Raw genomic sequence first — 22,196 nt, 5'->3', positions numbered from 1 at the left:
CGCTTGCTATCACAAAGCCATAAACCAGGCCGCACGGTTAATGGACAGTCTCCTAATCACTTCCTGTCCTGATTCCGCTTTAGCTTGGCTCATTTAGGGTAAATGAATTTAAACTGATGAGGGAGGTGAAATAATTGTACATGAGAAATATATCAGCTGAAAAGAAATGCTGGCAGACACTGTTTTAGTTAATAGACATGTGATTGTTCATGTGATTTTCCAGTGTCGTTTATAAAAAAATTCTAAAATGTTTAGATAATTTGCAACACACCAGATGTGATTGGATAACTCTGGAAAAAATAATGACATATGCTCCTGGTGATCACTTAGATTATTACTTTTGTAATCAATATTATCAGGATGGTCCACAGGTTGCTGAAAGTAATCAGATCAATAATCATCAGGAATTGGATTCTTTGATGATTTCATTACCTTATTTTCATTACATTGTGCAATTTCAGTCTGTAATTGGATGTATATTAGATCTGAAATGAACCAGGACTTAGGATATAGGGAAGGACACATACTTGAGTGTTTGGCATGGAGTGGGTTCAAATCTGCAACAAAAACAAATACAAATAAAAAATTAAATGAAGACACGTACAAATAAAAATAAATAAATAAAATATGTAAATTTTGCTACCTCAGGAAGCAGTAGGGGCATAAAAGCCTCTTTTGTCTTCGAACACAAGGGAGATACTTTCGACAGCAGTGATTTTTTAACGATGAGCTTTTGCCTCCTGGGCTCTCTGAATAAATATAGACCTTTTTATTCCAAAGGTGGAAGAAATACAAACATGAATGTGTTTCAAATGAGGCAGTGCAGAAAAAAAAATGTATTCTTTTTAAAGGGGGTGTGTGTGTTTGTGATAATGAGTTTTTTTTATCTGCCTATAATGATCTGACAAACCTTTATGATGGCTGCCCTCTGCACCACACACACACACACACACACACACACACACACACACACACACACACACACACACACACACACACACACACACACACACACACACACACACACACACACACACACACACACACACACACACACACACACACACACACACACACACACACACACACACACACACACACACACACACACAGTTTCTTGAAGCTTGCATTCTTGCTCTCATATTCCTCTTTTTCTGTATCTTCTCTTTCTCTCATCTTTCATACTCCCTCCATTTCGGTGGCTCTACCACTAACCTCCTATCTACCTCTTTCTGTCTTTACTTTTCCTAACCACTCTCTCTACTTTTTAGCTGGCAATGTTGTCATGGTGATTGGATGAGAACCCGACAGGCACTTCAACTTTTAACAACACAGGAGGTTGTATTGACTTGCATAAATATTTAGACAGGTTTCACATTCTCTGGTCTTTAGGTGAGCACATCTTTTTCTTCCACCTTGTTGCCTCTTTCTCCACATCTGAATGTCTTCCTTCTTTGCCTTGCTGCCTCTCTCTTCCAGGCTTATCTTTCCCGTATTTATTGACTGGGGTGACTCAAGACCTGTTTTCGAATATCGCTTTCGACTCAGTGGGCTGTTATCTTTCCCCCCCTCTAAAAGCAATAGCTGTATATTTAACTTAAAATGAAAAGCAAAAAACAATTTCAGTGACTGTCAAAAAGAGATTTAAAGGTTTTAGTTAATTACATTCAAGTCTCTGTCTCATTCAGTGGGTTAATACATACACAGCCAAACTAAACCTACTAGCCAATATGGTGCAAACCAAGGCAATTAGTAGATTCTGGATAAACCTCTAGTGAAAATGAGATTAGTCCAGATTAAATATGCTGTCTTCTTTCCAACAGCAACAGCATGCCAGGTTGTGTTTTCATTACTCTATTTAGTGTTAAGCCATGCTAGGGTCATGACCCTAAGTCTGTTGATTGGTCAACAACTTCAGTCCAGACTGAAATATCTCAACTAGGACTGCAACTAATGAAAATGTTCTTATTGTTTAATATGACGACAATTACCTTGATTTATCAATTAGCTGTTTGGTCAATAAAAGATCATAAAATACTAAAAAGAAACACTTCTTTTCAGAAACCACAGCGTCTTTAAATTTCTTGTTTGTCTCAGTAAGATTCCAAGAACCAAAGACATTTAACATAAATTTATATTAAACAGAGAAAAGCAGCAAAAAGCTGGAACCAGTGGATGGTTGAGAATGAAGTTAAATGTTTAATTGGTCTTCAAACAAATATTGGTTTATCACTAAATGACTGCATAACTTAATGACATTCGCATCAATGCTTTTTGTTAAGTGCCAATTAGCAAATGTTAGCATGCTAAACTAAGGCTGTAAACATGTTACACATAACTGCTAGACGTCAACATGCTAGCGTGCTGAGGTTAGCACTTAGCTTAAAGAACTGTGGTGTCTAAGTACAGCCTAAAGAGCTGCTAGCATGGCGTAGTCTTATTATTCAAATAATATTGAAACAATAAGCTGATTTATCAATCAATTATTAATCAGCCCTACTTATATTACATATTTTATCAAGTGAAAGCCCTTTTACTAACCCTTTTCCTTCAGTATGTCTTTTGTCATTGTGAGCATGATTATATTAGCATTTAGCTCAGGGCTTCCACTTGGTTGCTTTCACAGTCCTCCATCTTTGTGTCTAGGTTTTGTAGTTACTCCGACGGGGGAAAAGGTCAAAAGGCTGTTGGTGAACTAATGCTGTGTTTGGGATTATGACTCTGTACTGTCAGCAGACTGCGAGTCTGTAAAATGTCAAGTAACAACTACTTTGTGTCTGCTGTGTTTTTAATTCACTCCCAGCGTCACCACTCTGCCTTGCTTTACTTGGCTCTGACCTCTGCTCTGCTAAGATTTATGTTGTGTTATGTAAGAACCTTTTAACACCATTACTTCAAACTCCCAGGCACACTTATTTATCTTGTTCCCTCAAATAACTAATAGTATCCACTTCCTGGTTGAATAGCATCTGACATTCTGATGAAGACGGCCAAAAGTTTAATCCAGCCGCTTTCAATACTTTGTTCTTTCCATGACAGAAAAAGCAGTTTATTATATTCAGTTTCCAGCTGCGGTGGCTCCTCTGTTGATGCTACCCATATACAAGCACTTTACATCTACATGCAGCATGGGACTCATACTGATCAAATTAAAGATGTGAATCACAAATAACTAGATACAGCAGCTTAACTGATTGTATTTACATCCAGCCTAATCATTTGCTGCTATGACTCATTTCTTCTAACTCTAAATGAACGGATTTCCTGAAACCTCAAGCAGCGGTTTAGGCAGAAATTAAATGCAGCAAGTCCACTGATGAGAAAAAAAAGCATAAGCGAGAGAAATGGGCAGATGAAGAGGAGTAGAAGCTGGAGAAAAGAGGGAGAAAGGGGAGGAGGAAGACCACAGTACAGTATGTGACGTGAAGAAGAGAAGGGCGTATGTGCACAACATAAAGACCTCCTGATGGAGAGGAGAAATGAGGAAGAACAGACCTTGAAAAAGCAGTAAAAGACGAGGACAGGGTTGGGGGGGGGGGGGGGGGGGGGGGGGGGGGGGGGGGGGGGGGGGGGGGGGGGGGGGGGGGGGGGTTTAGCCCTGATGGTGGAGCGGTTTCCTGGGGAAATACCACAGACTTTCTCACAAACAAGATACAGACCGCAGCCTAGTTCAACTGACATTCAGGTTACAGGCTTAGTAAGGATAAGCTGTTTATGGATTATTATGAATAAGCATTACATTACCAAAGAAATCAACTTCTTGGAGATCAGGAAAACAGATGTGTTTTGTAAATCACTGAACGCCAGGTAGACTACAGTAGTTACAAGAATTTATACGACACATTTGCTCATGTGCTGTTTAAATGCAAACAACTGCACCCAAATGCTGAACTCATCAGGATGTTGATGTGTTTACAAGTACACATGATGGAGATTAATCCAGTTGATGAAAGATTCAGCTAGAGCTACAGTAGAAAGTCAGATCAATAAACCTGAGCTGTAATCCTGGAAAGTAGCTTATAGGGCTACAGTAGTTGTAAAATTCTGCAGCTCTGTACTCAACTCATCTTTTTTCAAAGTGTCCTAAAATGTGGCCGAATAAGCCTGCATTTGTTATTTCTACAACAGAGAAACGAATAATGACATTTCTGACTATCTCCCCATTTTACCAGTGAGATCCAGGGTTATGGTCCCCCGAAGTGAGTGAGTCTGTTCCTCTCTACCAGTGTACTGATTGATGATTTCATGGCAGATAAATTCCTCCACTGAGACCAATGAAAGCTCTGTTTCGCTCACATGCTATTTCACACCCAGCCTCAGCCTCTCCTTAAACCTTCATTAATGTCATCACTTGGAAGCGTAAGAGGGTGATGTGCTACCCAATAGTGTGCCTGTATATGATACTGACAGACACTCAGCAGAGTAAAGGGAGTTCCAAAAACTGTTTTGGTTGAAACAGTAAATAAATGAAAATAAATGTCTGTCCTTAACATGCAACTTATCACCAGCACCAACATCATTTCGGGAAAATATATACCGATACAGTACATGCCGGATGTAAAGAGTAAGACATATAGGGTTGGGTAGCACATTTTTTTTTTTTTTTTTTAACACCACCGAGGACCAATGCACATTAAATCAATCAATGCCAAATTTCGGTACCTGAGAAAGCCTATCTGTCCACTCACATGCACGTGCAGACACACACACACAGACACACGTTGAAAGCGTCATTTAATTTTTCAAAACTCCACGCATACAGATTTATATTGGCAAGGCTAAAGCAGTCGCGGTACGGTTACACCTTCTATGAGACATTAATCCTTGACTGATGTACAAAAGTACAACATATCTTTAATCTTTATTAGGTGGAAATTATTTTTGTAAAAATGTGTTACATATGTTGAGTGTGTCAGCTCGCTAACACTTGCTAATTAGCACAAAACATAAAATGTAGCTGAGGCTGATGGCAAAAATGTGGTCCTGTTTGTCTTGATGGTGGTGCTCAATGAAAAGATGGAGGATCACCATAGGGATTACAATCCATCCTGAGGAGAACCTGAATTTGTGCATCATGTGTATTAATGTGTAATCCAATAATGAGATTATCAAGACATTTTACATTGCCGACCGCCTGATGGAGGTGCTTTGGAGGACGTCGGGGTTTGCCAAAGTTTATTGAGTTTAAATAAGAATGTCTGTACAAAATGTCATCTAATAGATGCTGAGATAATCCAATCTGGCCCAAGGTGGGGGACTGATCGGCCAACACTGCCATTCATAGAGCCATGCAGCTAAAAGGCTAAAATATTTAATAGTTTCAGCCTTGCTATTTTCAATTAAAGAAAACAGCCGTGCCACATGATAACATTTAGTTATTTGGCAGATGTGTTGCCTGTGAACGCTGCTTGACCCTGGATCAAACTGGCTCGACCTTCCTACTGTGAAAGGACAATAGGCTGAAAACCTGAGCGTTGATTTGACATCTTTCGCTTCTCTCCTCTGGTGACACAGAACAAAGCATCACAACCTAGTCTGTTAGATAAATTACAAAAGCGTAACAAGGCATGACTTGGCTCTATCAGCTCAGTAAAGCCCCACTGTGACTACATGTGAAATAGTGTTTCTGTATAGGGCACGGTGGGTTTTCATATCTTAATCATTTCAGAAAATCAAAGCAGCACAAGGAATCACATGCCTCTCCCTCCTAGCATCACCCCTGTATATACGCCCTTTCTTTTTTCTTTTTTTAACTGCTACCTACTGTAGCTTTAATGTGTGCTGTATATCTTTATAAAGAGCGCTGGCTCATTCAAAAGCCTGTCTAGCTTGAACAGTGTCTGGTCAGCACTGACTGTAATCTATGAGACTTTGGCACCATCAACTAGTGTGGAGACGAAGCAATAAAGAGGTCGCTCATTGATTGGACCTTGGAAAAGCAGACACAGAGCCGTTTCCATTTGTCTTCGCATAACGAGATCTCAGTGTCTTGTTCCCCTTGGCCAAGCATCATGCATGTGGGCCGTAATTTAAGCCCAGCTGTGCCTGCCCTCATCCGTGTCAGGTCCTTGTGGGGAAAGCAGTCAATGTTCAAGTTTGGCTGCTCTCTGACCCCGCTCACTGAGCTCTAGCTGACTGTGACACTCACACTTATACAAACACACACAGACCTCCTGGAATTTTAGAGCACGGACAAAGAATCTGAACATTCCAGTATGTTTTATATATTTAAAGACTGCATGGTGAGAAAAGGAACACAGAGAGTCACTTTACTGAGAGAAGAAACCTCAGCACAGAGGACTGAATGGGAGAAAAAAAAGGATGAATTAAAGCAGTGCTGCATGAATCTCCTTCACTCGTTCTGTTCCCACCTCGTCTCTACCTCTACCTCTACCTCCTCCTCCTCCTCCTCCACGTACTCTTATCATCTTTCTCCCTCTCTTCCTTCCGTGTGGACTCTAGTGTCTTCACTCTCCCTTACTCTTCTCTGTGTGTATTTGTGAGCCATGTAGCTGAATTTTGAAACTGTATATATTTTGTGATACCGCGATCACGCAAACCTTGCCAGCCAAACGAACAAAAACGGCTCCTGGCTGATGTCTGTTCTGTTGCTACACACTGTACTGTAATGCAGGTAAACAGCTCCTGTTGGCCAACCAGAGGCTGAGCCGCCCTTCATTTTTGTATTCCACGCGAGCTGTGTCCCTCTGTGAGGGTTCTTTATCTAACTGTCATAAGAAGGGCAAAAGGTATTGTGATAAGAGTGAGAATGAAAACCATTGCTACGAAAGAACTGCATGCATATTTAAAAAAAAAAAAAAAAAAAAAACAGCAGGGTACACTGTGCATTAGCACAAATGACTAATATTACTCATTCCAACCAAAATGTTTCAAATCTGTTCAGTCAACTGAGATTGTACTGACTTAGGTAGTAATATAAGGAGATGAACAGTGAGGGAGGGACAAGACACATCAGCACAATTTGTTGACTGGACTGTTTATGCAGCTTAACAATGTCACAGCATAATTATAATGTGTTAAGTCCCATATGACACTTTATTATCCTGATAGTTGGCACACAATCTCAAAAGGTGCTCAACATGTTTCAATTCAACCTGGCACAAATCAATTAAGTGTTAATGCAGATTAAACCCCCATGGTCATTTATGAAGCTCTTTCTGAATAAATTCTGTTAGGGGAAAGGGCTAAAACAATTCTTCTAGGAACAGTGACTCAAAAGAAAATCATCAGCAGCTTTTTTTTTTAAGAGCTTAATTATTACAGCTGTTTAATCAATCAAGAAATTCTCTGGTTTCAGCTCCTTATATATGTGAAGATTTGTTGCTATTATGCTTTCTATATAAAATCTGACTGCTGGTTGGACAAGAGAAAATATCTACAGACGTTACCTTGGATTTCAGAACTCGTGATAGACATTTTTCACTTTTTTGGACATTTTATAGACTAAACAATTAATCCGACAGATTCATTAATAATGAAAATAACAGATAGCTGCAGCCATACGTGAGAAGCAGATTTGTTTGGCACAACACACACTGCCACACTAACACCTTCTCAGATTTGTCAGCACTTTTCAAAACACCAATCACTAAATCTGTCATCTGCAACTAGTTTGTCACTTAAGTGGATAATACAAACTAACTGTGACAGTGACGGAGATCATTTTAAATGGATGGAATTAATAATCCGAATAATATTTTTTTAATGCGTGACAGACTGTCTTTCACCCAGATTTTCTTGAGCTGGAAAGATAAATTATATTGTTATGTGGGTATTTATTTGTGCGTGAGTGCAAGTACTTTTTACAGGTAGTGTGCTTGAGTGTGCCTTTCACCCACAGTGACTGCTAACACCACTGTGACACCTTGTCCTATTGGTTATGGTTGAAGTCACACACACAGACGGACACAGACACACATCTTGCTGTGCTCACGAGAATGACCGTCTCCACATCACGGGGGTATAGCTGACCTACCACACACACTCCTCTTTGTCTGCCTCCTGTGTCTTCCTCCTGTCTCTGCTTTTATCTAAATATTAGCATTTCTTTTAGAGCCCATTCCTTCATTTTTGCCTCATTAGTCTTCATTCCCTGCATCGCTCTTTCCCCCTTCTCCCTCCATCTCTCTCAAATGAGAAGTAGGGCACAGTGGCTCGACTGTTTATAGCAATGCAGCTGCAAGCGGTGAGAGGCAGAGAGAGAGAGAGAGAAAACAGAGATATCCATTTGGCCGAGTATCTCAAAACAAAAAAAATCCTGAAGAAAAACACATTTTCACAGAGTACAGAGTCAGTGACCATGAGCTGGATATTGAAAGAGGTCGACATTTAAAATTGTGGAGGGCAAGAGAGGAACGTGACTGTATACACTGCCAACCGGACATCGGAATTTCATTTTTTTATGGACATGTCCCAAATATGAAAACTTAGGAACCAAATATTTCCTAAAATTTGACCAGGCTTCACGGCCTACACTGAGGGCAAAAAGCTTCCTTGTTTATTAGGGGAAGATAAAAGTATAGCGTGGCTAAATATGTCTTCTTCTGCCACAATATAAGGCAAAACAAGTAGATAATTGTAAATATTATATATATATAATATTATGTTATTGTTATTTGAACATACCTTTTGAGAGACAGTATGTTTATTATATGCAGTTTTATCATAATTATCCGTTTTACTTTTATCATCATATCAGATGTATTTACTATTTGTTTGCTTTGGCAACACAGATGTATATGATTTTGCCAATTCATGCCAATTAAGCAAACTGAAATTGAGAGAGCGAAATAGACACATGGGGGAAACCACAGGAGGGATGAAGAGAAGCAGGAAGAGTGCACACAGTAAGGTGTAGCCCGGTTTTATATTTCTCTCTTTACCAGTATAGTGCTTCTAAAGAGCCACACAGCCGCCCGCACACACAAACACACAGCCAGTGTCAAAGTCTGCGTCTATGACAGGCTCATCAGCCTTATCAAGATCTTATTTATAGCATGCACTGTGTAGGCCACCACTCATTGGATCATTTTATTACCTAGTCTCACTGTTAATCAATAATCCAACCAACGGGATAGCAACAGTGTCACTATGAAGAAACTTGATTTTTTAAAAACCTTTAATAGGAAAATGATTAGAAAAAAACAAATAGGTTGTTTGATAAATTCTCATTGGTTTAGGTATCTGACAAGAGCTATTCCTTGCACTAGAATGAAAACTGGGACACACACACACAAACACACAGCTAATCCAATTTACTTCCCTTCAGAAACTACAGGGGAAACTGAATTCTATCCCATTTAACCTAGGCCTTCAATTTCACTGAAGCTAATACCACCCTGTAGCAGCAGCAGTCAACATGTGAGTCTAATACTTTAATACTAGGACAGGTTTACTAGTAATGAATGTGATTAAAATGTTAAATTGTTCTAACTTACTCATGGAGGAAAATAAAATGAATCTTGTTTTTACAATAATATCCGAGTAGTAACTTTACCCAAACATTTACCCCAAAACTCAAATGAAGCCCGACTTACAGCTGCACAGCAGTGAAAGAGAAAAGACTGCTTAAAGCTTTAATCGAACCACAAGCTGCATCAAAAATGATCCTCTGGGGCCCACTATGTGAGCTGAAGCAGCCAGTTATTTACATCAGTGCTCAAACAATTCCCATCCAGAGAATGTGGTGGTTGTAGAGATGTGGAAATATCTGGCTCAACTGGGCCGCATGGTCCCGTACCAAAGAACAGTAATGTGGCAAGCCATGAGGAGCCGTGTACAAGTCCTTTTAAAGTCCCCTTCCGCTCAAAAATGTGTTTTGATTATTGTCTCTTCCCTTGTTTGATGTTTGAGCTTTACTATGCTTGAGACTAGAAGACTGTTTTCACATTCATCTGTTGAACGAGGACCTATTCTCATTGCATACTCTGCATTTTCAGAGTTTAAGACATGTTTGTATGAAGAGGATTTTGTGACATCATGGCTAGTTTGGAAGCCAGTCATAGTCTAATAGGATGTTGAAGCTTGAAGCTTTTCACCACAGACTGAGAACGCAGGAGACATCTTGCGTCCAGTCATTCAACTTTTTGAAATGAACCGCAACCATGTCAGATTATTATTGAATGCTGATTATTTATCTTAAAAAAAATCCTGTAGCTTTCAGCTCATTTAGTGTTAACACTGGAGCAACACAGCGAGAACCATTAAAGAAAGTAGTTCTCCAAACATACACAAACAAAGAAATTACTACTTTATCATACTGTTAATCAGACTAAGGATAAGACTGCATAACATGCTCAAAACCAAAACCAGAAAGTTGCTTTCAAGTTTGTAGTTTTGCACATTGCCCATTAATCATTGCTTTCTTTAACCCTTGTGTTGTCTTCCCGTCAACCATGAAAAAAAGTTGTTTTTGTGTCAACGCTATTGGCGCTTTTTCTGACATTTTTTGTCACTTTTTCAATGTTGTGGGTGCTTTCTCTATGTTTTTTCCAAAGTTATTTGATATTTCTAATGTTGACATTTTCAGCTTATTTCGAAGGCCCATTTTTTGTGATGAAAAAAATTAAAATGGGTCAAATTTGACCCGAGGACAACATAAGGGTTTTAAAAGGCCACTGATTTAAAAGGTCCCCTGGGAAGTTCTCGACCAATAGTAGCGGTATAGCGTAATGTCTTTATGAGCCAATCCCTGTTTGCATCAAAAAATCAAGGGTGTGCGTGTACGTGCAATTCACAACCTGCCAGTTTAACGCTACTCAGCTAATTCGACGTTCTGTGACAGTAACACGCGGAGAAGCATAGCAATGCATCAATAAAGGCAGAGAACAACAACAGCTAGCAAACTTGATAAATGGCTTAACTTATTTTGAAAATTGGCTTTACAAGTGTTTAATGACAAAACATTTTACAGTTTGTCAGACCTCAAGGACACATAGTGTTGTTGGAAAGAAACACTGAATGTCCACACATTTGTTTTCGAGGAAAACTCCAAATAGCACCTTGAGTTTTTGTTGCCTGGGGGCTTTTTAGTATAAGGTTTAAGAACATACTTTAAATAAGGTCTCTTAACACGGCAACTGATTTATCTTGTTGCAGAAGCTCGGGAATCATTAGCCAGACACTCAGCACTGAAAGAACAATTACACAGCTGGAACATGACCATTGGTCTACATATTGAGAGACAACACTAGACTGCACACAAAAGGGAATTGCATGGTCGCGCTCTCTCACGCGAACACTCCTTGTCCATCTGTAGGTCACAGACAATCATGGATCTAGCTGTGTGCACACACAGGCAGCTGACACAAGGAGACTCAAACAGTGTACAGTATATTGCCACACGACATGCATGCGATCCTTCTCCACAGACAGCACCACTGAGTACATCAATCCAGCTGGTTTCTCCAACAATGCACACCTACGCATGGAGACAGGAGCTGAAGACACTTACTGATTTTCTCCTCCGCTTGGGAGAACGGGAAGCAGCACAGTTGACCCATGGCGCCTCCTTCCCTCTCCTCCCGCTCCCCTCTCCCCGCTGTTGCCCCTCTTTTTCTTCTCTCCCTTGCTGTAAGGCAGATTAATGTAGCGAGAGTCCTGCTTCCACCCGCTGTCTCTCCCACTCTTTATCTCCCTTTCTGTGTCTTTCTTTCTCCCTCAAAGGGCAAACGGACCCGGTGAGGATGGAGGGAACAAAAAAAAAAACCACCCTCCCTTCCCCTCCGTGCAGCCCAAAGAAGACCGAGCAAGTCACCAGACAAGGGGGAAAAAAATGAACGAGTGGCTCCTTGATCTCGCTCTACTTTGCACTGACACAGGGAGGAGGGGTGTGTGTGTCAGAGAGAGAGAGAGAAAGAGAGAGAGAGAGAGAGAGAAAATTGGAGAACTGGAGTGTGTGTGCAGGATAAAACAAAAAGAGTGTATTTTTTCATGTGGTTGAAGTGGGGAAAGCGGAGGAGGGGTATGTATAAGATAGAAATTGTGCGTGTGCCTGAAAGGGACAGAGTGGGAGGGCTGTGTTGTGTGAGCAAGCTTCAGTAACTGCACATCCAAGGCGGAGTGAGCATGCTTTTGAGTATGGCAGTGTGTGGATGAGGAAAATGGAAGGCTATATACAAGGAGTCAGCAAACACTACTGTGTGTGTTGCGTGTGTGTGTGTGTGTGTGTGTGTGTGTGGGGGGGGGGGGCAGGCTCCACCCCCCTCGTCAGCGGAGCTTAAATAATGGTTGTGGAAAAGCCGGCAGCTGCTGCCTGCTCCTGCATGAATCTGTTATTTATGAGACCTGTAAGTGGTGGCCAAAAATTCCCAAAGAAAAAGACCATGTAAAAATAGGTCAATTTCATGGTTAAGTATGGATTTCAGTTAGATGATGCCCAGGAGTGAAGATGAATATCCCAAGGCCAGGGCGAAGGGACTACGGAGACTCACTGTCAGCAGTTTCCTATTTAGATTCAGTACATTTCATATTATCTTGTATGCTGCAGCCATTTAAGAAATGCTGCAAATTTACTGAATAACAGACTCCAGTGTAGTATTTAAATCAGACTATTTCTTTAGTTCTGCCTGCCTTGAATGAGTTCTGGTTTTCTTTTTACTCACTTGAATAAGGGAAAATACTCTTCTCACCATGTGCGTGGGATTTTTCTGACTTCTTAGCTTGCTGCTGGAGCATTAAAACTTACAAATTTCAATATGCAGTACCTGTAGAGGTTATTCTTAATGCTGAAACGATTTGTCGATTGACAGAAAATGCTTCGGCAACACTTTATAACTGCTTAATTGATTGGTCCAATAACACCACCTTTCAAAAAAAGTCTCATCCCACTTTGTTAAAATAGAGATGACACTGTGTTACGGATTAACTGAATAATTCGGGGGTTTATTGCAGCCATATTGCATCTATTGAGCATTGCAAGCTCAATAGATTTGAGAGTGGACGGGGAGTGTGCTCTGTAATTTCTCTGCATAAAAAGGTGTGACCAACAGCCATAGTTCAAATCACTCTGTACGCAGTTGGATAATCCTTCAACCAATCAGACCAAGGTTGCGGGTGACGTAGAAGCGACAGCGGCATCAACGGGTTGCTGCGCTTTGGTGGCCACTATGTTAAATGTAACATGTAAACAATGGGGTTTACCCAGTCTAGCCATACACACCCCAGATCTGACAGGTCATCAGCAGTTTTTCTCACTTTCATACATTACCTCAAATTATGCTTAATCACACTGCACCATGCTGGCAGTATTGCTTTATTTGCATAATCGGAGTAACTGCGCTATTTTGATGTGATGTATCTTGTGGTGCTTAAAAGAAATGACTCCCCAGATCTCACTTAACCCTCCTGTTGTTTCAGTGATTAACAAAAGAAACAAGGAGTATAGCGACAATTTATTTAATAAAAGTTACTTAGGTACATGAAACTGAGAAAAATAACCTTATTATTGCCCAGCTTCACATTCTAGCCCCACACACAACATAGATAGATAGATACATACATAGATACATAGATAGATAGATAGATAGATAGATATCTATAGATATAGAATGATGCCAGTTAGCTATTAGCTCATTGCTGATATACAGTATATCAGCATCAGCATACGTGTCAGTTGATAAATGTAGCACAGAAATGCCCCAAAGATTTGTTTTGAAACAGTGAAATCATTATTTTTCGACTGGAACATGGTGTCCAGTTATTTCTTGGTCATAAAATAACTGTTGAGAAAAAAATAAAAATAAAAGATAATTCAAGGAACCTTAACAAATAGGTTTATGTTATGAGTTGTGTAATTTTCTTTACACAAGCAGTAACATAAAAATATATCATTGTTAGAGTCTTAATACTCAAACATTCTATTGGTCCAGGCTATAATCCCAATGTGAGCAAATGGTGGAACAACTGTGAACAATGAAGAAAAACAACATCCAACTAAATGCTATGTTATACGTCATATTATTTATAAATTATATACAGGACACATATTTTGTTTCATTGTGTGATTAGGATGCAGGTAAAAAGCTGATGAGAGACACTGACCTTCCACCACACCCACCTCCAGCAACTCTGCCTATAAATAAAACAATAGATCTCCAGCAGTTCCAGGGATGCTTTTTGTTTTAGCTGTGTGCACCACCCTCTGAGAGGCCCGATTAAAAAACACATAATCTACTCTCCGGGGCTAACTGAGGATTACAAACGGCGGATAAGGGTACGTGAGTGTGAAGAGTGAAGGAGATGTTAAAGCAAAAAAAAAAAAAAAAAAAAAGCACGTCACGTACATTGTGGTGAATCGTGCATTGAGCTCAGCTGTGTGAGCACACAGTAGAGGCCTGTCTCCAACAGTAGCATTTAGCTCACAGCTGCCTCTTTATATACACACAAACAGGGGCGTAGTCCAACATTCTGGGCCCTGTGGAAAGGCATTTTCTATGGGACCCACCCCAGATCCTCATTCTAGCATATTTTGGGCCCTCCTCACAGGAGTAGCCCTCCTCACAGGAGTAGTAGGAGGAGCCCTGGGTACTCAGTCCCCCCCCCCAGGCCAACGCCCCTGACACACAGGCCCCACAAATAAATTGTCTAAATGTTTGGCAAAATTGCTATTGATGGTCACTAATACTGTTACCACATGTGTACGGAAGTCTCTCATGCACATTTCTCTCATGCAAGTTCAACTATAAAACCGCATGGGGACTAATTAACACATTAGGAATGTATAACGTCCAAGTTGGTGAGCACGTTTAGAGGTCACATTCAGCACACTTTCATAAAAGGCTTTGCAATGCAGAGAGCGAGAGAGGGAAAGATAAAGGGAGACGGCTGAAGAAAACAGTGCAACATTGTTGACTTGGTTTAGCTGAAGGTCGACACACAGTACTTGAGTCATAAGACATGGTATGCACACAACAAGAATGAGACAACTGCATGCTGCAGATAACGGCTTCTGTCAGCTCGGGGGATTTGGCTTGCCGTTTATCGAAATACTTGCATGTACATATATGCGCACGCCATGATGTGCAAGCACAAAAATAAGCAGTGTGCGTGTGTGTATGCGTTATATAAATAATATTTAGACTGTGTGTGACATGCCTGCCATTTAAGCATTTCAACTAGACTTTTTTTCCCCAGCTATGGCATTGGTATTAACAATTGACAAACACTTTTAGCTTCACAGAACTGCATGTACAGCAGTTTGTTTACTTTCGATATTTATTTAGTATTGGTATTAATACCTGGTCATGTATTTTAATATTCCCTCTGACACAAATCAAACCTAGGTGCGTATATCACCATATACACACACTGAAGGTTATTCTGATTACTAGTATGATAAACCACAAGTGTTTGTTGAAGCTATAGGAAACTCCAAATGTAATTACAACTGCTTGGCTTTGGTTTTTCCATCTTTTTTTCCTGCTTCTGAGGCTCAGATTTGAGCAAATGATAATTATTTGTCAAAGAGGGGCAGAATTCCATATAAGGTACTGCTCTTCTCTGGGTGTTGCCAAGAGTAGGAGGAGTAGCATTTTTCATGGTATGAAATTATAGGACACCTGGTCCAAGTGGCAAGGACACAAATTATTTATATACATCACACATTTCAGCCCAGATTTAAACACAAAGCCAAATGAGTTCTACATCGCTACTAGTGTTTAGCATTAAATTACTTGGGCAACTAGAACACCATTCTTATTTTAGTTAGACTATGGAAGTATCATTTAAGTACCATGAAAAGCCTGTTTATTTCTTTAAATGCAGACGCAACATGTAGCACGCACTGACTACAAGCTCTACTACTCCAACACTACTGCACTGACGCATCACACGCCCTGCGAGCGAGCACACACACACACACACACACACACACACACACACACACACACACACACACACACACACACACACACACACACACACACACACACACACACACACACACACACACACACACACACACACACACACACACACACACACACACACAAACTAACCATTCAGTGAGTTGCTGGGTTGAATATCACGGCTCTGTGGTATTTTTATTTGCTCATGTTTAGGTTGATAAAGCTTCTCATACTCAATTTTACGGCTGTGGGTTTTTCCAGTTATGCTCGCTGCTGTGGGTTTGTATTTCTACCACATCTTGAGGATGTTTGCCTTATTTGCATAGCATCCAATTGAATTTGAATCGAAGAAGAGTCAACTATTGACAATTTAGGATTTGTTTTAAAATGTTTGACATTTCATCTAAATTAATATTCAAAAAATCATCAACACCAGAATTAAATGTTAGACAGTGAAACAGAAGGAAAAAAAACCTTTCAGATTATTCTTATCACATTCTATAGAGAAAGGGACAATTTTCCCTTTCTTAAAAATCCAATCTTCCTCTGTCTATCGCTGTACTATTCTTCCTCTTTTTCATCACGCCGCCTGATATCTTCTCTGTTTGACCCATGTCTGCCTCTTTCACCCTGTCTTTAATATCAAGGTTCAATTCCTTCATCAGTTTAATGTCACGTTCACTCAGACTCGTTTGTCTAGCCAATCCTATCTGCTGGTCTCAGATCTGTGTGATTCTACTGCTCCTGCTCGCCAATTCTCCTCTCCTTCCTCTCTTTCCCTTCCCGTATTCATTCATTATGCTCGTTTAATCTCACTTATTCCTTACTCTATTCCCCACTCTATTCCCCTTGATCCCTCTCACTTGTCCTTCTATCCTCCTATCTGCTCAGTCACTCTGTTGATTTATTTTCCCCTTCTTTAGCCTTTTCCCTTCTGTCCGTTCTATCTTCTTTATCTCACCCCAGATCTTCTTATATCCTCTTAACGTCCACTATTGCGAGCACCAAGTTGTGAGGTGTTTATTGTTAGATGCACTCAATACAGATTTAGATCACCAACATGAGATAAGACAAAATCCTCCTATGCACAGGCATTTCTGCTTTTGCTTTACCAATATTTACAAACCTACACATGCTGTTGGAAGCTGCTTTAGCCAGGTTCTCTGTGTAATGCCGGGATTAAGACTAAATGACGTTGTTGTCTTTGCGTACTTAGATTCTTTGGCAGTTGTCATCCACTATGACACACAACATGAGATAAAACGGGCGAATGTCAAACCTGGCGGGCCGTTATTGGGCCTATATTGTGCAATCCGACTGCAGTATAATGTGATTCAACTTGCCCAACGCAGTCAAAGTCTGAAGGTAATGCAGCATTCACACAATGTCGTCAGAATGGGAAAGACAGGAGAACACTATTCCGACTTGGCATTGCTCATGTGTGGTTACCTCCACTGCTAATAATAATGCTTATAATTGCTTAATTTAAATAGCGTGTGTCTTTAGCGTAATAGTAGGTTTTTCAGTGTTATGTATTTGGAGCGTTTTCTTAACCAGTAAAGTTAATCAAACTGTGTGACGTTTCTTTGATATGAGCTCAATTAATTGTATTACTGTAGTAGATGTACATGCCAAGGCGTTTCAGTTATTTTCTAACCGTCTGTTGACACTTTGGTTCTTTCCACTAAGTCTAAATTACAACCTTCACGTCAGTTTTTCTTCAACTCGGTTGCTCGTAATCACACACTAAGTGATATGACGTGAATGCAACCTAAGCATTAGGCCAGCTAATGCCCCCAGTGACCGTTCTTGTTTTTGCAATGCACATTTTTAATTTCTATCAAAGAATAGATCTCTTCCCCTCAAAGAGAACTTTCTTCAATTGTAAAATTATGCTGTAGTGTTTTTGAGAAATTACTTCAGGCTCCAGCCTGTGCTGATATGCAATGCTGCTACCATCAAACTAACTTTGGCAGTGCCTCAGTGGTATGCGATGGATAGATGCAATATTACAACACAGGCCTTATTCAGTGCCCTTACTATAGTGAATATGAGAAAAGAGGGTGGGAAATAAAGAGGGATGAGGGAGTTTTAGAGTCTATTCTATCCAATTATGATTAGAAACAGAGCCCGTGCCAATCTTTTCATGAGGGACGGCTTTTTACCATTTTTTCGTTTCCAATGCACACCGTAGAAGTTGCACTTCTTTCTGAAAAAAAAGCACTTTGATTACTGCTGTTTGCAGTAAAAGAGGTCACAGCTCACAGGTAACAATCAAAGCTCAGAAAATGCTGGTGTTAATATAAAAGGGTAGAGAAATTGTACTAATAAAAAAAAAAGATTTATATTAATCCAATTAATTTGGTCAATTTAATCTAATTTTCACCCCTGCCATGCTTCTTCCAATTGTAAAAGCAAAGCAAATATTCTTGTTGTAAGTGTTATTTTCTCTGAACAAATCCAATTATCTCCAACTAGACATGTTTTTTTTATATTGAAGGCCTCAATAATCCCGAAAAGCTGTTCAACAGCCGGAACCTCTCAATATTAGTGTTTTAATTCTCCTCCATAGAGACAGAGTTAGCCCACTTGCATGCAAATAAGCAAATTGCGTCATTTTGCCCTCGTGGCTGGCGACTGGAAAGCAAGCACTGCCAAAGACTTGTTTTGTAGGAAAAGGTCAGCAGCACAATCTGTACAGAAGTGAGTGACTTTTTCCTCGATAAAATAACAAAAAGGTCACAGAGCACCAAACTACCTTGCGGTTGGAGTGCTGTTTGCGTCTGTAGGCTTCTGTGGGCATATATTTATGCCGGTATATTATGCATTTGAAAGCTGTGGGTGATACTGTAAATACCAAAAGGCCACGATAGGAGCTTCGCCAGTCTACTAAAAGAGTAGTATCTCCACTTTACAGATCAACTGGAAATGTCACTCCGACCTATTTTTGTGTATGAAAGAGCACAAAGTCCCCACATTTTCTCTCCACATTTTTTTCTCCCTTTGGGCCGTTTAACTACTCACTTGCTGCAAACTGGCTTTTCACAAATAACAAAAGATTTTAAACATACTCACACTACTCACTTTCCCTGAAGTACCTTTCTAAAGTGGCATGATGAGTGATGAGGAGATTTTTCACCGTAACACAGATCTTTTATCTATCTCACAAAGACACTTCTTTATTATTTTTTCAAATACCTAAATTCTTATGCTTGCACTAACATCAGACAGAGCAGTGTGTGAAAAAAGGGACTCAAGAGTGCGTTTTTGTACCGAGTTATACACTACCGGTGAAAGGTTTGGGGTCACTTACAAACTTCCGTACCCCTCCATTATACGTGTATATAGAACACCAGCTGATCTGAGTGGGTGGCTGGTCTTTAATGCAATATCTATATATTGCCCATTATCAACAATCATTCATCCAATGTTCCAAAGGCTCATTGGAGAACCCTTCTGCAATTATGTAAGCCCATGATGTAATCTGCAAACTGCTGCCCTGGTTAAAAACAAAACAATGCAACTGATCTGAGCTGGTATTCTGTCTACAATAGAGTGCAATGGAAATTTCTAAGTGACCCCAAGCTTTTGACCGGTAGTGTACATTCTCGTGCCCCTGTCTCAACAGAAGTGGCAACACAAAATATCACACTATTTCTTTGTTTGGTATATAGAATGGAGGAGAGGGGAAAAGAGATATGAAAGCAGGAAGGAGAACATGTCACAACAGTGGTAATCCTAAATCACAACCACAGTATTGCTTTACAAATATATACTGTATATCAATGTTTAGGTGCCTGGGCCGCAACTAACCACTCACATGAAGCAAGCAGCTGTTTTCAGTGACAAACCTCTAAACTGTACATTACCTGCTCAGCATCAAACAGCAGACAAAGTTAGCAACTAGCTGGTGAAAACAGTTGAGCATTCAGCAGCTAAAGAAACAAATATTTGTGAGTTGGTAAGAGTGAGTGAATATTCGACTTTTACTTGCCAAGTGGCCAGAAACACAACTCCAAATGAATGAAACCGTTTAATAAATTCATCATATTAACTTAAAAAGGTGATAAGTGAGTGTTGTGTTCTGTTTGTTTCCGATGCCCTCAAATGGCAAAAAAATCCGTTATTTCATATTTACGATTTTCGTGAAATGACACCCTGTTTTTGATAGTACGTATGGTCTGCATTGTAATTTCTTCAGAAACAGCCACTTAAAGTATTTCCATTCTGTAGTTGCGTCTCAAGTAGCTTTCATTGTTAGTGGCGGATTCCGCAATTTCAGCACCGGGTCAAAATGACCTTTCTACACACTAGGGAGTCCCAGAAAAACGATGCGACATGTAATCCAGGATTATTACATTTTTATTGATTTTAACCTCATTTTTTTGCTTCTCACATCAGAGTTTTTGTTAAAGCATGATTTGGTTTTGTGCTTGAGGAGTGTTTGCTGACCCCAGAACTCTGAGACCCATAGTATTAAACCACACCCGCTGTTACCACGGTAACCACGGGTGTCGCCAAATCTGGCAGTATTGAAGTTTTAGGGAACATAACTTTAATGAGAAGATAACACACAGTATATCCCCCCAAAAATTCCCTTTTTTTTTTTTTTACACTTTCTTTTCTCACTGTCTATATATATTCTGACCCCCTCCCCCATCCCACAGACAGCCTGTTGGTTTATGTATCACAGGCTCTGTTATGGATTATGTTGTTCTGTGGATTATGGGATTAACACATACACACATAATCAGACACGGTGCACCACCGGAAAAAGCACACTGAACCTCAGTGTGAAGTAGAGGAGGATAAACCCGGCAATAACTAACCAAGAGATGTTACTTTCTCTGCTGTAATTAATGCAATTTAATAAATCATAATGTCATTATACTATTTTAATTAATTTAAAGCTCCATTCTTGAACTATAGGTTTTTGAGCTTGACTAATGTGCTTCCCTACATTTCATGCAGCCAATCTAAAAACTGCATGCTCTGGAAGTGGTCCCTGCTATTGTGTTTTCTGTGCTATTGTGTTGACGTAGTCAGTCAACATCTATGGAAGGTAACTTGTGCAGTACATGTTGAAAAAAACAGTATTGCCAGTTTTAATTTATGTTGTCAGTGTTGCAATTATTAGGTCAGTTATAAATACATCTAGGTCTAGAATGTCTATCCTGCTGGTGTTTTTTTCACCTTGCCTCAGCTCTCCATACACAGTGGATTTCTTTTCTGCTTCATGTGTCAGCAAAGCAATGCTCTGACACTGTGGCCACTACACCTGCGTGTCTCTGCGTGTCCCATGTAACACCTCAAAGACTTCATTTATTCGGCAATGATTTAGTTACACTAGTACAGTATTTGCTGAAAATGTGCCTGTCTGGAATCGGGTCAATTAAGTGGCCCGTGGTATTGCTGCTTGTAGAATTTTTCAAAACCAAATTACACCCCAAAAGGATTTACAGAAGGACCCAAAACACTTGATATGCAACTCCACTGTAGAGCCTACTCCTGACTTACAGTGTAGGCTACGTCTACATCAGAGGAAGACATTGTACTTCTACATTTACCTGACAGAGAACGTTGCAGATTCAAAATTGTGTAATAGAGTAATCAAACATTAGCCTCATGGACTAATGGCAGATCGCTACCCACCAAGCCCTTTATGGGAGCTAATCAGCACATATCTGCATTAATGAACCCCCAGAGAGAGAGAGAGAGAGAGAGAGAGAGAGAGAGAGAGAGAGAGAGAGAGAGAGAGAGAGAGAACCGAGGTAATGAGGAGATTAATTTGACGGTGTTGTCTCGTGTCATATGATCGTTAACGAATTTAACCCTTCAGCAGAGGGGTTCATTTCCATTCAGGTTTAGCGGCTTGGTGGTTAAGATTTAGAGATTAAGAGTATAGATTTGAGTCACAGTTGGTATCTTGGCGGCAGTAATGTTATTGGTGTTGTAGGTTAGCAGTAGACTTAATTAACCCGACCCAGGGTGAGTCTGATGAAAAGTGTTGTGTCTGCCTGGCTCAGCACTCAGAGTTTCTCACATTGCACGGCAGCCAGTGGAAACACCAGCGGAAGCCAGTGTTTCCGCTGGTAAGCCCCTGATATTGCGGCCGCTAAGGCGAAAAATATAGAAGGAGTTATTGAATGCAACTTCAATTCGTAGAATAATAGCGTGTGAGATGGAGCCTGCTGGACCCATTCATTATGAGTCAGCCGTCATTGTGTGAGCAGCACTCCCCCTCTCTCTCCCTAGCTCTTTTAATCAATTATTGTTAAAAACAAGTGAAGGAGCTTAGTCAGAGAAACATATACATATATATATATATAT

At 40.1% G+C, this 22,196-nt stretch overlaps 1 protein-coding gene across 2 annotated transcripts in view; it reads right to left on the bottom strand.

The window, feature by feature from the left end:
* The window catches only part of LOC117961668 (A-kinase anchor protein 7-like), a 45,767-nt gene that overhangs the window by 4,870 nt on the left and 18,701 nt on the right, over positions 1-22,196 (bottom strand). Inside the window, exon 10 of one of the 2 annotated variants that reach the window (XM_034900502.1) lies at positions 528-557. The exons of the other annotated variant lie outside the window; for it this stretch is intronic. Within the exon in view, the coding sequence (XP_034756393.1) occupies positions 528-557 (30 nt within the window). The remainder of the gene's footprint in view (positions 1-527; positions 558-22,196) is intronic. 2 annotated transcript variants of the gene reach the window in all.

Source organism: Etheostoma cragini, chromosome 18, assembly GCF_013103735.1.
Source record: "Etheostoma cragini isolate CJK2018 chromosome 18, CSU_Ecrag_1.0, whole genome shotgun sequence".
Taxonomy (NCBI): Eukaryota; Metazoa; Chordata; class Actinopteri; order Perciformes; family Percidae; genus Etheostoma; species Etheostoma cragini.
Note: the sequence above shows the minus strand (reverse complement) of the source record. Positions and strands in the feature narration are given on the sequence as shown.